General features: G+C 40.3%; 1 protein-coding gene and 1 pseudogene across 1 annotated transcript in view; both read right to left on the minus strand.

Moving 5' to 3' along the window:
* Tnpo1 (transportin 1) overlaps nucleotides 1–7,077 on the minus strand; it is a 79,278-nt gene extending 72,201 nt beyond the window's left edge. Inside the window, exon 1 of the mRNA XM_027401648.2 lies at nucleotides 6,928–7,077. Coding sequence (XP_027257449.1) covers nucleotides 6,928–6,942 — 15 coding nt within the window. The 5' untranslated portion in view covers nucleotides 6,943–7,077. The remainder of the gene's footprint in view (nucleotides 1–6,927) is intronic.
* A 6,742-nt stretch (nucleotides 7,078–13,819) lies between these two features.
* On the minus strand, nucleotides 13,820–14,278 carry LOC118238248 (annotated as a pseudogene).
* Between the last annotated feature and the right edge of the window lie 1,597 nt (nucleotides 14,279–15,875).

A 15,875-nucleotide genomic window follows, 5' to 3' on the forward strand; every position in this document is an offset into this window, starting at 1 on the left:
GCCTTTACTCTTGCAATCTCTCTCCTAAACTCTTCACATCGGCTCATCCTTGTCTTGAACAGATTTCTGACCACTCTGACATTTTAGAAAGGCAATGTCCTCTGCTCTCCTCTCTAGCCTCCTCTCTCTTCTCACTGTTTCATGTTTTTAAATTATCTAGTTCATTATTTCTCTTTTACTTCGTTAAAAAAGCCTGGGATGAAAAATTAATGTCATATTTTCATTTTCAGGAAAAGAAGACAATATGAAATTCAAGCTCCCTAAAACCATCGTAATCCTGGTTCCCTTCCTAGAAGTACTCTGGAATGTGCTTTTCTATTATCTCTGTAAAGTTCTTTTCTGTGCATCTAAATATGTAGAAATAATGAAGCATTTTCTTTCTGCTCTCTAACAAATCAAAGTATGCCTTAGCTTCCCCAGTCATTGTACATACATTGATGAATACAGTATTGTTCATTGATGAATACAACCTATTAACAGTTTTGAACCATTGCAAGGTAGCTATTCACTTAGCTATTTTACTGGGTACCTACACATTCTAGGATTCCTACAAATATGTATTTTTAAAAGATGTCTAAAAAGGGACAGAACAATTGAAGGGCTGGGACTATAGCTCAGTGACAGAATGCTTACCTACCATGTGCAAGACCCTGGATTCACTCCCCAGCACACCAGAAGAAAACAATAGAACAAACCAAGCGAAACAAAGAAACTGTAGGCATCACAAGCTGTGTATGCCTTACATGCTCTTTGTTTTACCACCCTTTAAAAAGATCTGAACAAAGCCTTGGAAGTGAAGTCACTGAGTCAAGCAGGTATTTGAGAGGCTGCCGATACTGGAGCCCTAACAAGTGGGAGGGAAAGTGATTGTAGGAAATGAGGCCAAGGGTATATTAGAGGGGTGTGGGGAGGAACAGTTGAGCAAATGAGGCAGAACTTTACAGGTCAGTGTAAGGACTGGCTTTGCTCTGAGAATCAGTTAGGAATGTTTTAGTATGTACAGGCTGCTATAACAAAATACCATAAAAGTTAGTTAACTTAAAAACAGTAGCAATCTCTCAGCACCTGAGGGTTGGAAAGTCCACGATCAAGGTACAGTTGGAATCTCATCAGGGCCTTCTTTCTGGCTCACAGATACCTCTTTTTTTTTGCTGTATGCTCAAAGGGACATCTTTCTGTCAAGTCTCTTTTGTAGCGGGCACTACTCCTATTCATGAAGCCATGACTTGCCTAATTTAATCTCCTAAACCCCTGTTTCTGAATACTATCACTTGGGAGTCAGGATCTCTGCAGGAGTTTTGAGAGGACATGTGTTTGCAGACCACAGCAGAATTACCACAGATGCAATGGAAAAGTAGCAAGAGCTGTAATGATTTGCAGCAGCCTTCCTTTGGCTAATGAACTGAAAAAAAAAAAAAAAAAAAAAAAAAAAAAAAAGCTAGGAGAGGCCAGGTAGAATGGGCAGGCTGACCATGCAGTAACACATGGCAGTCAGTGAGCAGGTTACAATGGCAGTGGCTGGGACCAGGGTTGATGGTGGTAGGAAGAAGAATGGGTAGATTGTCCATGTTATTTTGAAGATACAGACTGACCTAAAAGAACAGATTTGAAGATAAAAGGAAAAGTGATGTCCAGAATAACACCAGAAGATGCAGTTACTACTTGTAAAAAAAGGAACTATGTGGAGAGCGGCACTGGGCAGAAAGTTTGGAGTTGAACTTGAACATGTTGAGTTTAATAACTATCATTAGACACTGAGGTAGATATGATGAACAGGCAGTTACATAAATAGAACTGGATTAGAGAAGCTAAAGAGATATATTTGGGCATTGCTGATGTTTAGAAGAAATGTACAACTGTAAGACTAAAAAAAAAAAGGAAAGGTGGATGGAGAAGTAGGGCCTGCAGGACGAAGGCCCTTAGCTTCGAAGCATTAAAACATCAGTGAAAAGAAAGGCAGAGAGTTACAGAGTGAGCACTGTGGGAGCTAATAACTAGGAATGAGGTGCCTGGAAAAAAAAAATGCAAGTGTTTCAAGATGAAGTGGAGGAAAGGGCTCAAAAATTGCCTACACAGGTTGAGGATGAAGAAAAACATCATAGGCATACCAAAGGAGCCATTTGGCAGAGGCAAAGACCTGACTGTAGAGAGAGTAGTAAAATGTTAGAGGGGCAAAGTTGGTAATAGCAAGTATAGACACCTAATGGAAACATAAATGATAGCTGTTCTGTCACCTTATGTTCACTTTTTAAAGATTTGGTTGACACCAATTTGGAATATCCAGTTATTTCTCTTCTATAATTTCCTTTGTTAGTAAAGAAAAAAGTGATAGTAGGACCTGTGTCAGTGGGGGGAGGTGACTTATGCACCTAGAATAAAGGGGATGCAATGGCACTATTTTACCAATGTTTTAACTAACTGTAAAAATGCAACTAAATGTGTGTATGTGGATTTTTTGTTCCTTTCACTTTCAGCAAAAAATCTTCTATTCTCTTTATGTTAAACAGCTCTAGTCTTTCTGGCTTATTTTTCCATTAAGATTTTCATTTATTTCATCAGTAATGGGCTTCATCAAGTGTAGTTTTCAATTCAATTACTTAATGGGCCTTTAAACTTCTCTTAGTCACTAAATTTAATCAAATTTGTGATTTCTTTGCTTTTCCCTTTCCCATTTATTTGAGAACATTACTAAGAATGCTGAGCCCACATATGCTTGTTGCCTTCATTTTAGAATTCAGATATCTATCTGTCTGTCTGTCTGTCTGTCTGTCTATCATTCCATCCATCCAATTATATTTCATCCAGGAAAAGGTTATTTTTTCATTTTCTAAAATATGGAAAGTTAAGCTCTGTCTGGTTTAATTTTGAAACTTAACCATTCATTACTTCTAACTCAGCTAACTATTTTAAAAGTGTGGCCTATGGTCTATCGTCAATATAACATTTGAAAATGAGTATTACATAGAAATGTACAAATAATATCTTTTACTTAGGCAGGTGTAGATTCAGAGTCAGGCTTGCACACCTAGACATTGTGCAAAATGTGTATTCATCTCCTCCCATCAATTAAAGGAAGTAATTTCCATGTATAAAACAGGACTGTGATGATGAGAATTATGCAAAAGAAATACTATATACTAAACATATGTCTACAGGGTACTCCCGACATACTAAAATGGAAAAAGTATTAATCCAGTGTTTCTTCTTCTTTATCTTAATCAGTTGATACATTGATGTTGTGTTGCCTCTATTTATTTTAGGAACATTATTAAATTCCCTCCTGTAAGCCTAGCACAGTAGCAAACATCTATTATCCCAGCACTGAAATGATGGTGCCAGAAGGATAGAATCTGAGGCTACACCTGAGCAACACAAAGAAACTATCTTAAAATCCTTTAGCTAGGGCTAAAGGATTAAGAGCTGCCAATGTGTGATTTAGTGAGTCCTTTTTCAACAGGGGTAGCCTGTATGAGGCCATGAGTTCAATCCCCAGCACCACTCACACAAACAACAGCCACAACATCATAATCAAAACACAACCAAGAGCCAGGCATTGTGGCCCACACATTAATCCCAGCATTCACACAGCAGAGGCAGGCAGATCTCTGAGTCTGAAGCCAGCCTGATATACACAGAACATTCCAGTATGGACAGGGCTACACAGATGGACCTTGTCTCAAAACACTACCATGAAAAAACTTGCCTTAAGCAAAAGCAGCTTGGCAATATGGATCCACAACTTGAGAGGATACCCAGTATCATAATGAAACATCAAAGCTGCAGTAATTGTTTTATGTACAAAGATGTTCATTGCAGTGTTTCTTATATAACTACAAGAAATTAGAAATTCTTCACTTAGGAGAAATTCACACAGACATTACATAGTCATTTAAAAAAGCAGACAAAAAAAACTAAATAGTTTAACAAAACATTTATACCAGGTTTTTTCTAAAAAGCAGAAAATTCCTTATGTAATAAAACTTCAACTGTAGGAAAACAAAAACCCATATTGAAAGGAAATACACAAAGGGCTTATTGAGAGGGTTATACAGTCTTGAGATTGGTTTTATGTTTATTTCTTAGTTTGCCAAAATAATCAAAATGACAACGACAAGAACAGTAGTGATCCGTGAAGTACTCACTACATGTAGGCCAGGTTATGAGAGCTTATTGTACTAACTCACTTAGTTCTCTGAACATAATCAGACAAAAAACAGAGACATTGTAACTTGCTTCAAGTTACACTGAGAATTACAAAGGGCCTTAAAGTGTCTTTTCCTGATGTCCACCCCACACAGGATAGCTCTATCTTACTTCATGAAGTCAACCATTAGAAAGGCACCCATTGATTCCAACTGTATGGTCTTCACAGCAACAGCAACCAGTTTCCTCTGAGTTCAAATAGTTCCACTGTCACTGACTGTCTTTTGGAAATAAGATGTGGCCACCATTCTGGGATCTATTTCAGAAAAATCTGAAGGCAGACACATGTGGTAGAGCATGCTTTGAATCCCAGGACTGGGGGTAGGAGTTGGGAGTTGAGGCAGGTGGATCTCTGTGGGTCTGAGACCAGCCTGGTCTACAGAGTGAGTGAGACCTTTTCTCAAAAGACAAACAAACAAACAAACAAACAAAAACAAAGAAATTCCAAGACAAAACTCCATCTGCATTTCCTGTTTCAATATTTCATTTGATCATTGAGACATTTAAAAGCTAACATTCTTACTTATTATACCACCTGACAGTACTTCCAAGAACACTCCCTGGACATCTCAGAACCACACAATCAAATGCACTTTTCAAACCTGTCTTCTCTAACCTCTACCTACTTCATCACAAACCACCCTCTCTCACAACCATCTGTCCTACTGTGAATTCACCCCCTCTCTGACCTGCCAGACCCTGGCTAACACTAGGCAAGTTGGCCCTCATCTTGTGAGAAATTTCACTCACTCCAACCCTCCCTTTTTCGAAAGGGCATTGTTCTCCATGATTTTGAAAACCTCATTAGTTATTCATATTCTAGTTCAGCTTTCTCAACCTTTGCAAGTAAGACAGTATGGGAAAGGGTGGGAGAGGGAGGAGGGATGAGCCTTTTGAGACAGGTGTAGCCCTGGTGTAGCCCTGGCTGTCCTGATCTGGCTCTGTAGACCAGGCTGACCTAGAACTGGGAGATCCACCTGCCTCTGCCTTCTGAGTGCTGGGATTAAAGGTGTACACCATAGCCCTGTGTACCACATTCTTTATATCTGGCAAAGAAAAGCAATCCCCATTGCTCTGCACTCCTCTTTTCTGTTTATACTGGTTAAATTTACTTCATGTGTAACTTGATTTCGCTTCCCTTATAACCTGACTTCTTTTCCTAAAAAAATGCTTGCAAAACCCAATATGGTTAGCAAATACAAGAAATTCCTTTAAATATACTTTGTTCACATTTCAACGTAATTTATTCAATTTTTAAGAAAACTGAATGCACACAATCACTTTAACATTATATAAATAAGGAAAAATCAGTCATGAAAACAATGACTATAACAAATATAGATAATGAAATACTCACAGCTAGGATAATATTTTTTACCCTGCCCCCAAATCTATTCTGTTTATATTATGTAATGAAAAGGCTTCTAGGAATGGAGGAAGACGTACAAAAAATATTTGTTATAAGTCTTTCAATGGGAGGAATTCAGTATCCTGACTGGGGAGGTGATGGAAGCACATGAAAGCTAATGGAAGGTGGAGGGCCCTTTTCAGAAAAGGAAAATGAAACACTCATACCCAACAGGCTTATATTGACTCAAGTGAAAACAGTGTTGCCAAACCACTATTCACCCACACCCAAGTGTCAAGGATTTTAAAAGAAATCCGAACCTCTAAACTAGTATTTTCCCTTTGCAGTTCCAAGTTTTCACCCAGGACAGCCATTCTCTAGAGCAACTGGGACGCAGGGTAGGGGGTAGAAACCATAACCTCTCCCCAAAGCCCAAATCCTCCTACTTCATCAAGTACACTTTCTTATCACTCTTAAATGAAAAAATTCGATAAGGAGACTTAAAATCCAGCAGGTACTTTTGGGATCCTAATGATGAATACGTCTGAAAGGGCATATTCCAGACAAGTCGGTTCCAAACACTGATTTCACCAAACACTTGGCACTTAAGCATCTTTTTTTTTCCCGGGGGGTGGAGGGGGAGCACTGCTTACGTACTCACTGAAGCCATTACTGTTTTACAGCAGGACAAACTAAGCGGCTTCATACAACCTTCCCAATTAGTGGAGAACCTCCAACTTCGTTTCTACAGTTACCGCTGCTGATTTGCGATTGGCATACCAAAGTGAAACTGTAAACAATCCCTGCAAAACCCACGTGATTAAAAAATTAAACAACGCGAGATCATTTCTAAGAGGAAGAAAGCCTTTCTAAAACCAGTTTGATTGTGGTGGCGGGTCTGTGCCTCGGCGGCCGTTCCCCGTGGCGTGTACGGACAGGGCAGGGACAGACGTGCAAACCCCACAAACCGAAGCAAAACCCGTAGTTACAAACATTAAAACGATGTAAACACGTCGCCAGGCCAGCAGGCCCTCGGGGGAGACGGCTGCAGAAACCGAGGTGTGTGAGCTCCGGGACAAAGACCGGCGACCTCGGGCCCTCGCACGATGCGGCCTGACAGGCACCGCACCAGCCCGCCCCGGCAGCCGCCCTCCCGCCTCCCCGGGGGCGCCACCCGCCTCGTCCGGGTCCCGCAGGGCGCCCGGGGCGGCAGCTGTTGGGCTTAGAACCGCGCCGTCGCCGGCGGGCTCCAAACGGCCGGGCCGGGTCCAGGAGAGCGGGCAGCCGAGCTCCGTCGCCTCGGCACGGCGGCGGGTCGGAGCTCGCTCGGCCGCTTCCGCCCCTCCGCCCCGGCCACGCACCCTCACGCCACCTACCCGGTCCCACACCATCCCAGAGGCCTCCGGCGCTCGGGCCTTCTGCCGAAGCGGCGCTGCCTCCCGTCCGGGGCCTGAAATGGCTGCGGAACAAAGAGAATCTGGGCTCGGGCGAGCGCCGGTCCGATTGGCCGGGGGGCGGAGCCCGGCGCGGGAATCTTCGGCGGCGGTCGCCTTGGCAACGGCGGCGGGGCTGGGAAAACCGCGACCTGGGCCCGCGGGCCTGAGGGCCTGCGTCGGGCGGCGCCCGGCAGCGGTTTCCCGAGAGGACCCCGGGGTCGCGGCCTCGGCCCCGCGCCCGCCTCACACGCCCTCGCGCCCGCCGCGACCCCGCAGGCCCAGCCCGAGAGGGTGAACGCCTAGATGCAGGGCCCTTCCAGGAGGTGACGTGCCCGGGCCACACTCGTGTCTCCCCGCTACAGCCCCCGAGTGGCAGCCGAGCCCCGGGAGCCTCTGCGACACCAAACGCCTCCTATGCCACAGTCGAACAGTGACAGCTTCCCCAGTACTAGGCAGATGGATGTGGGCGGACCGCTACCCGCTTGGTACCAGACGGGCTTCTGAGATGTGCTGATCTAGCACTGTATAAACCAAATGAAACTATTTAGAAAATTAAATTAATTCTCTAGGTATGTATCTAATATAAAACTAGTCTGAGCTTGAAAATAATTAGCTCTTCTCGATTTATACAGCAACCATGAGAAAAGTACTGTAATTTCAAAGTGAAAATGTTTTTAAAATGGGAGAGGTAGACATTTTAAAACCCAATTGTCATGATAGTAACGAAGGGATACGGATTGTTCTCCTTCCCTGCCTGATTATTTTTACACAAATTTACTCTGTATGAATATTGTAAATAAGGAGCATAGCAAGGTGCTCCTTATTTCCTAAGGTGAGTTGTCAGTGAGAATTATCCGTACACTAGCATTTTTAACTGCCTTAGTGTCACATACTTTCTGTTTAGGCAATGTTTGCTCTTCATCACTTTATACATAAAGTTATAGTACCTAATTTTAGAAAATGTTAAATATTTATTAAGATGGCTTATTTATTAAGAAACTTAGGAATCTTCTATTGTAATACTCATTACAATTAGTTTAACTCAAACTTTTAGACTAAAAGATGATTTTATTATCAGAAAGATGAACATAGAAGAGGAAATATTTAAAATAACTAAAACATGGCTGGGTGTGGTGGTGCATACCTATAATCCCAGCACTCTGGAAACAGAAGCAGGCTGATTACTGAGTTCCAGGACAGTCTGGTCTTCAGAGAGAGTTCCAGGACAGCCAGGACTACACAGAGAAACCTAGTCTAAAAAAAAAATCAAGTAACTAAAATATGCATATCAACATCTTATAAAGTTAACTTAGACGTTGGAAGGAGGTTTCTAAGAGGAAATATGTTCCTAAGAAAAACAATGTAATGAAAACCTTTCTCCAGAGCTGTTTGGTGTCTCCAAGGAAATTTACTGCAGGGAAAATGCAAACAAGTCTTATTTTTGTACTTAAAAGATTGCATTGTAGAATAGGGACTTGTATAAGATTGTGGTAATTGAATTTTACATCCCTGGAGTTTAAAAAATAAAATAAATTGTGTTTAAATCTAAAAGATTAGGGGCTGGAGACGATTCAGTGGGTTAAGAACCCTTGTTTTTTCCAGAGGAACTGCATTCTATTCCTGAACTCACATGGTAGATCATAACTTCATAACTCCAGTTCCAGGGGATCCAATGCCCTCTTCTGACCTCCTCAGACACCAGGCATACACATAGTGCACAGACATACATGTCAGCAAAACACTCATACACATAAATAAATCTAAAACTAATCAGAAAGATTAGCAATTAATGACAGTTATAAAACCTACCAAGCTTGTAAGTGCGTACAGAGAATTCGAAAGAATTCTAATTTTGCTTGAAATGATACATTTTTTTTCTTAGTAAAATAAAATAAAAAAAAACCTACCAAGCAATTAACATGGATTCACCTAGATAATACTTTGGGAATAAATGAAATTAATTGGAAGGGAGGAGGGATTGATTATTCATTCATATATGTAAGAAGATTTATTCCCTCAAAATCTTAAAAAATATTTGGTTATCAGATGTTATAAGATTGACATGAGATAAATCAAGAATCTATTCTTTCATAGCATTGAATTAAAAACATTACTGTAAAGTGGTTCTGGGTAGCCAGGCGTGGTGGCCAACACCTTTAATCCCAGCACTTGGGAGGCTGAGACAGGCAGATCTCTGTGAGTTCAAGACCAGCCTGGTCTACAAGAGCTAGTTCCAGGACAGCCTCCAAGCTACACAGAGAAACCCTGTCTCTAGAAACCAAACCAAACCAAAAAATTAATTAAATAAAGTGCATTCACATTTTTAAAAAATTGGTTCTGGGTAGATGTTTATCTAGGTGGTCTTTGTTTCTATCTTTTAGCCTAAATTAAAAATGTGTTTTAAATAATAACTCTTATCCATCATTAAAGCTTATTAGCATGGCTTATTTAATTTTCTTTCCTGTTATTTCATTTGCCCTTTGTGCATATGATAATGCCTAACAGAAAGCCCAGATTTCTACTCTTAGGCAGTTAGTGTAAGGTGCCTAGTCCCTTCTTCCCTAGGATAATGTCTATAATTTTATCACCTCTGAGGCCTTCTCTCTTCAGTGTCAAAGAAAGACACTTGGACCTCCATGGGCAGCAAGCATGTAGGAGGTACACAGACAAACATGCAGGCAAAACACTTACATACACAAAATAAAACAAATAGATCTGTCAAAAAAATTAGTGGTGTTAGAATTGTCTGCCAAGAGGTAGCCCACACATTTAATCCCAGCACTCAGGAGACAGGAAGGTAGATCTCTATGAGGTCCAGGCTAGCCAAGGCTACACAGTCAGACACTGTCTCCAAAAAACAAAGAGAGCAAGAGACAGTCTTAATGAAATAGAAAAATATAAAGAAAATTAAAGTGAAATTTTCAGAGCTGAAAAATAAAACTATCATACTAAAATGCAGGGACAAATTTAGCAACAGAATAGAGGAGACAGGGGAAAGAAACAAAGACCTTGGTAAAGAAATTATCTAGTCAAACAAAGAGAGAACAGCCTACAAAGCAATCAAACAGTATCATGGAACCGGGTGACCATAATAAATGGTCCAATAGTGAATCATCAGACTTCAGGGAGGAATGAAGGAAAAGGATTTTTTAAAAAAATTTAATAAGTAATAGCAGAAAGTATTTGAGGTCTGTTGAAAGATATAAACCTATAATTCAAGAAGCTGAGTACATCTGAACAAAGTCTCTATAGGCAGAATTTTCCTGTCCTGACTGCCGGCTTCCAAATAACCAGCAGCCACTTCCCAAATAACTGACTCAGAGACTTATTATAAATGTGCAGCCAATAGCCGAGGTGTGTTACTAGCTAACTCTTACATTTAAATTAACCCATACTTCTTTATTCTTTGCCTGATTCCTCAGTGGCTGCCATCTCCTGTGATTCCATCCTTCTTCATCCCATTATTCTCAGTTTGGCTCGCTCACCTAACTTTGTCCTGTTCAGTTATTGACCAGTCAGCTTGTTTATTAAGCCAATCATAGTGACATATATTCACACAGTATACTGAAGGGTTATTCCACAGCAGGTCTCAACATAGTTAAATGGAAGCAAGATAGATAGCCTTTTTAAAAAAACAGTACTATTGTGATTGAGTAAATGTATGCCAAGGAGTCAAGTTGATTCTGTACATCATACTGTAGATTAAAAAATAACTCCAATTCGATCATATTGCAAGTGCTGAAAATTGAACATTTCTTCTTCTTCTTCTTCTTCTTCTTCTTCTTCTTCTTCTTCTTCTTCTTCTTCTTCTTCTTCTTCTTCTTCTTCTTCTTCTTCTTCTTTTTGGTTTTTCAAGACATGGTTTGTCTGTGTATCCCTAGCTGTCCTGGAGCTAGATCTGTAAACCAGGCTGACCTGGAACTGCCTTCCAAGTGCTGGGATTAAAGGTGTGCATCACCACCACCTGTGAAATATATCTTTTCTTTTTAAAATAGGGCTTCACTAGGCTGGCCTAGTGCTTGCTATGTAGACCAAGCTGGTCTTGACTTCACAGAGATTCACAGGCCTATGCCTCAGGAGTGGTGAGATTGAAGGTGTGTCCCTCCAAGCTCAGTCAAGAAATACATTTTTAAAAAATGAATTAAAAGACTATAAGAAGCTCTGCATCAGTAGCTATGTGCAAATCAAAACACAGAGGTTCCACGTGATACCCAATAGGATAGCTATGGTAATTCCCTTGGTATTGGGAGCACAGGAGGAACTGGCACCCTCATGCCTCACTAGTAGGGCTATAAAATGCTATGGCTGCTTTGGGAAACAGTCTAGCAGTTCCTCAAACAATTAAATCCACAGTCTCCCTGTCTCTCAGTAGTTCTCTAAGCTGAAATGAGAACAGGTCTACCCAAAAACTGTGTACAAATGTTCACAGCAGCATTACTTGTGACTGTAAGTAGCCCAGAAGTAAAACAATAATAGAAGTATCTATCAACTGATTAATGAATATTTTCTATATAAGACTATTATCTGGTACTAAAAACAGAATGCAATATTTTGTTAAGATTAAATATGAATGTGTTATAATATGAATGAAACCTGAAAAGATGCTAGATAAAAAAAGCTAGTTTTTTTTAAAAGTCACATATTGAATGACTGTGAAATTTATGGGAAAGTTCTGTCATGGGCAACTGTGTAGAAACAGGAGGTATGTTAGTGGTTGCTAAGGGTGTAGGCAGGCTTGGTGCAGTGACAGCTAGTAAGTATAGGGTTTCTTTCTGAGGTGGTGAAAGTTCTAAAATTAGATAGTGAAGCTTTCACAACCCTGTAAATACACCAAGAGCTACTGAATTGTATATTTTAACAGACTAAATTTTATGGCATACAAATTATATCTCAATAAGGCTATTATTTAAAACAAACACATGCAATCTAAGTAGTATAAATGCAAAGATATCTAAGCCAAGACACCTTATCATTCAACTTCTGAGAACAAAAAAAAAGAAAAAGAAAGAAAGGAAGGAAGGAAGAAAGAAAGAAAAGGGAAAGGGCACCTTCCCTCAAGAAAGAAAGAAAGAAAGAAAGAAAGAAAGAAAGAAAGAAAGAAACAAAGAAACAAAGAAAGAAAGAAAGAAAGAAATGGGAAAGGGCACCTTCCCTCCAGGGGAGAACAATCCAAATGACAGTAGATTTCAGAAACCCTAGAGGCACAAGGAAGGCATGCCACATCTTGCCAAGTACAGAAAGGAAAAAACAAAACCCCAACCTCACTCAAAGAGAAAAAACCCACTCAAGTCTCAAACCTAACAAAAGAGCCCTGAGAAGGAACAATAAGTGATGACATTCTTAGATGAAAGGAAACTAAAACATTTTTGTCACCAGAGGGATTTTTCTGAAGAAAAAGATAGTTAAGTGGAGTTCTCTAAAGAGGAAATTGTAAAAGAAGAATTACAGGAACCATGGAACCTAAGAAAGACATTAAACCAGTAGTTCTCAACCTTTCTAATGCTGTGACCTTTTAACACAGTTAGTTCCTTATACTGTGATGATCCAACCATAAAATTATTTCATTGCTACTTCACAACTGTCATTTTGCTACTGTTAAGAGTTGTAATGTAAATACCTGATACCTGATATTCAGGATATCTAATATTGACCCCCCAAAGGTTGAGAACTGTTGCATTAAGCAAAACATTCGTAAATGCATTCATACAATAAAAATGACTGTGATCCACCCAACAGAGAGTCGATATCTTGAAGAGCCTGAAGCTATTAAGGAAAATGGGAACTCAACTAATTCACTTTAGATAGCTGCTCCTCTGAGGCCAAAATCAAAGTATGAAAATGAAAAGTATAGATAGACCATTTCTCACAAAAATTAGCTCAGAAATTCTTGCCAAATTATTAGCAAACAGAATTCAACAACATGTAAAAGTTGCACATCATGATCAAGGCTGATTTATCAGAGGTTTTCATGGCCTATTCAGTAATAAACTCCAGCTGGTGTAATGAACCATCAGTTTAATGAACAAGAAATCAAAATGGCTTGTCACCACCCACCTACTGGAAAATGGCTGGAATTAAATACATAAGCACCAGCAATCACAAGAAAATTGGCATGATTTGTGCATGCACATAAGTACAGGTACTTATGGAGGCCAGAACAAGTAGAGGGTGTTGCCCCTTGAGGTGGAGTTACAGGCTGTAGTAAGCTGTATCTATGTGTGTGCTGGGAATGGAACTCAGGTCCTCTGAAAGAGGACTACACTCTCTCAACCATTGGGGTATCTTTCCAGACCTGTTTTTGTATTATTATTGATCATACTCAATCATCTTTGGAAAAATATCTACATAAATCAAATCCTAGCTTTGCCTTCTCGAGACGCTGATCACCCTTAGAAAACCTTGGTTTCCTCATCTGTACTATGAGAGCAGTAGTGATACCCACCTGTGGTGGTGAGAAGATTAGATGAGACTATGCTTGTAAAGTGACTGTCACTCGGTGAATTCCTGCAGTGATTCTTATGCTTGGAATGGGTACTGACTCACTAGCTGAAATGACACCACTTCTAACATTACTAACAGCAGATCTGGAGGCATGTGGACTCTTCTTCAGCATTCCTTGTCAGCAGTAGCCTTCTCCAGTTCTTTTCTCATCTATAGACTTAAATCTTTATAAAATGCCCTTTACTATCATTTTCAGAGACTTGTAATTTTCTAATATGCCTAGCAGGTTAAGCCAGAATATTTGATACTAATAAAATCTTCCCTCCCTCCCTCCTTCCCTTCATTCCTTTCTATGGTGAAAACATATATATTTAGAATTAGCCAGCTGGACTCAGATGATCCCAGTTTTCTTGGCAACATCCAGAGCCTCATAATCAGAAGCCTGCCAAACACAGGTCTCCTTCTCTCCACCAGGCCTTATGAGGGTACTGACTTGGCCACATCAGTGTCATAGAGTTTCTTCACAGCCTGCTTAAGCTGGTGCTTGTTGGCCTTGATATCCACAATAAACACAGTGTGATGTTGTCTTCTGTCTTCTTCATGGCTGACCTAGTGGGGGAACTTGATGACAGCATAGTGCTCAAGCTTGTTTCTCCTGGGCCCTCTTTCCAGGGTATTTGTGCTGCCTCTGGAGCCTCGTGGTCTTGGGCCTCCGGAAGATGGGTGAAAAATGGATCTTCTTTTTGTGGCTGTGGATGCCTCTCAGCACCGCCTTCTTGGTTTTTAAGTCCTTTGCTTTGGCTATAGCTTTGGGAGGGGCAGGAATCTCGTTCTTCACCTTCAGTGCCATCTTGACCCATCATTTCATTTTTAATTTGACTAAGATATAAAAAAGTATTAGATTTTTATATTATTTAAATATATAATATATATTTTGTATAGTATATTTGATATATAAATATATAATATATATAATTGAACTAAAACTATTTTATTACAACACTCATTCAGTGTGTCTCTATGTGAATTTGTGCTCTTGGAGGTCAGAGGACACAACTCATGGGAATTAGGTCAAATTCTGCTTCCACCATGTGGGGCCAGGAACAGACTTGAGTTGTCAGGTTTGGTGGTAAGCACCTTCATCAGATGAGCAATCTTGCTAATTTTGGAATTAAATTTTAAAAAACTTTTTACATTTACTTTATTTTATGTATGCATGTATATATACCATGTGTGTGCCTTGTGTGCCTGGTGCCAAGGAGGTCAGAAGAAGGCTTCAGCTCTCTTGGACCTGGAGTTACAGATGGTTGTGAGCCACCTTGTGGGTTCTAGAAGCCAAACTCAGGTCCTTTGACTGCTAATTAATCTCTCCAGCTCCTGAAATTGATTTTTTTTTTTTTGAGACAGGGCTTTTCTATTATTGTAGCCCCGGCTGTCCTTGAACTTGCTATGTAGACCAGTCTGGTCTCAAATTCAGAGACATCCACCTGCCTCTGCCTTCCAAGTGCTGGGATGAAAGGCTCAGTTCCTAGAACTGAATTTTTTACTCTATTTACAGAAGCTATAAAATGAGGTCTGGCCATGGTTTCATTTTTTAGTTTGACTAAGAGGGGAAAAAAAGCATTTTGCTGTGTATAATTTTGAGTTATCTATCAGATTCACATTGTAATAAAATATTTTAAATTAAATTTAAAATGAATTCCATGGATAACTAAAAACTCACTCTTATGATTTTAATGTAATTGATCTAAAATTACCATATGTTTTAAAATTTTTGTTTTAGATTTTATGTGTCTATTTGTTTGCTTGTGTATATCAGTACACTACATGTGTGCTGTGCCTGTGGAGGCCTGAAGAGGATGATGTCCAGGTCCCCTGGGACTGTAGTTACAGTTGTGAGCCACCAAGTGAGTGCTGGGAATTGAACCCAGGGCCTCTGGAAGAGCAGCCAGTGCTCTTAACTATTGAGCCATCTATTCAGCCCTTCTTGCTTTGTTTTTATAATTCTGTACAAGATTAATTATAAATGAAACAGAAACATTCACAAATCAGAGACATTCTACCCATGAAGGGGGTGTCTGTGCATACATGTGTGCACACACATGTGTGTGTAGGGCCTCAGTCTGTGGCCTTGAACTCACAGAGCTTTGCCTGATTCTCCTTCCAGTGCATTTTTTTTGTTTGTTTTTTTGAGACAGGGTTTCTCTGTGTAGCTTTGGAGCCTATCCTAGCACTCGCTCTGGAGACCAGGCTGGCCTTGAATTCACAGCAATCCTCCTGCCTCTGCCTCCCAAGTGCTGGGATTAAAGGCATGAGCCACCAATGCCCTGCTCCAGTGCAAAATTTACAGATTAAAAATGAAGCTACCTACAGGCATAGTAGTTCAAATGAGTCAGTTTTGATAGAGAGCAAGCACAGGTCACAGAAAAGTTTGGAAATTTCAGCCA

Source organism: Cricetulus griseus, chromosome 2, assembly GCF_003668045.3.
Source record: "Cricetulus griseus strain 17A/GY chromosome 2, alternate assembly CriGri-PICRH-1.0, whole genome shotgun sequence".
NCBI lineage: Eukaryota > Metazoa > Chordata > Mammalia > Rodentia > Cricetidae > Cricetulus > Cricetulus griseus.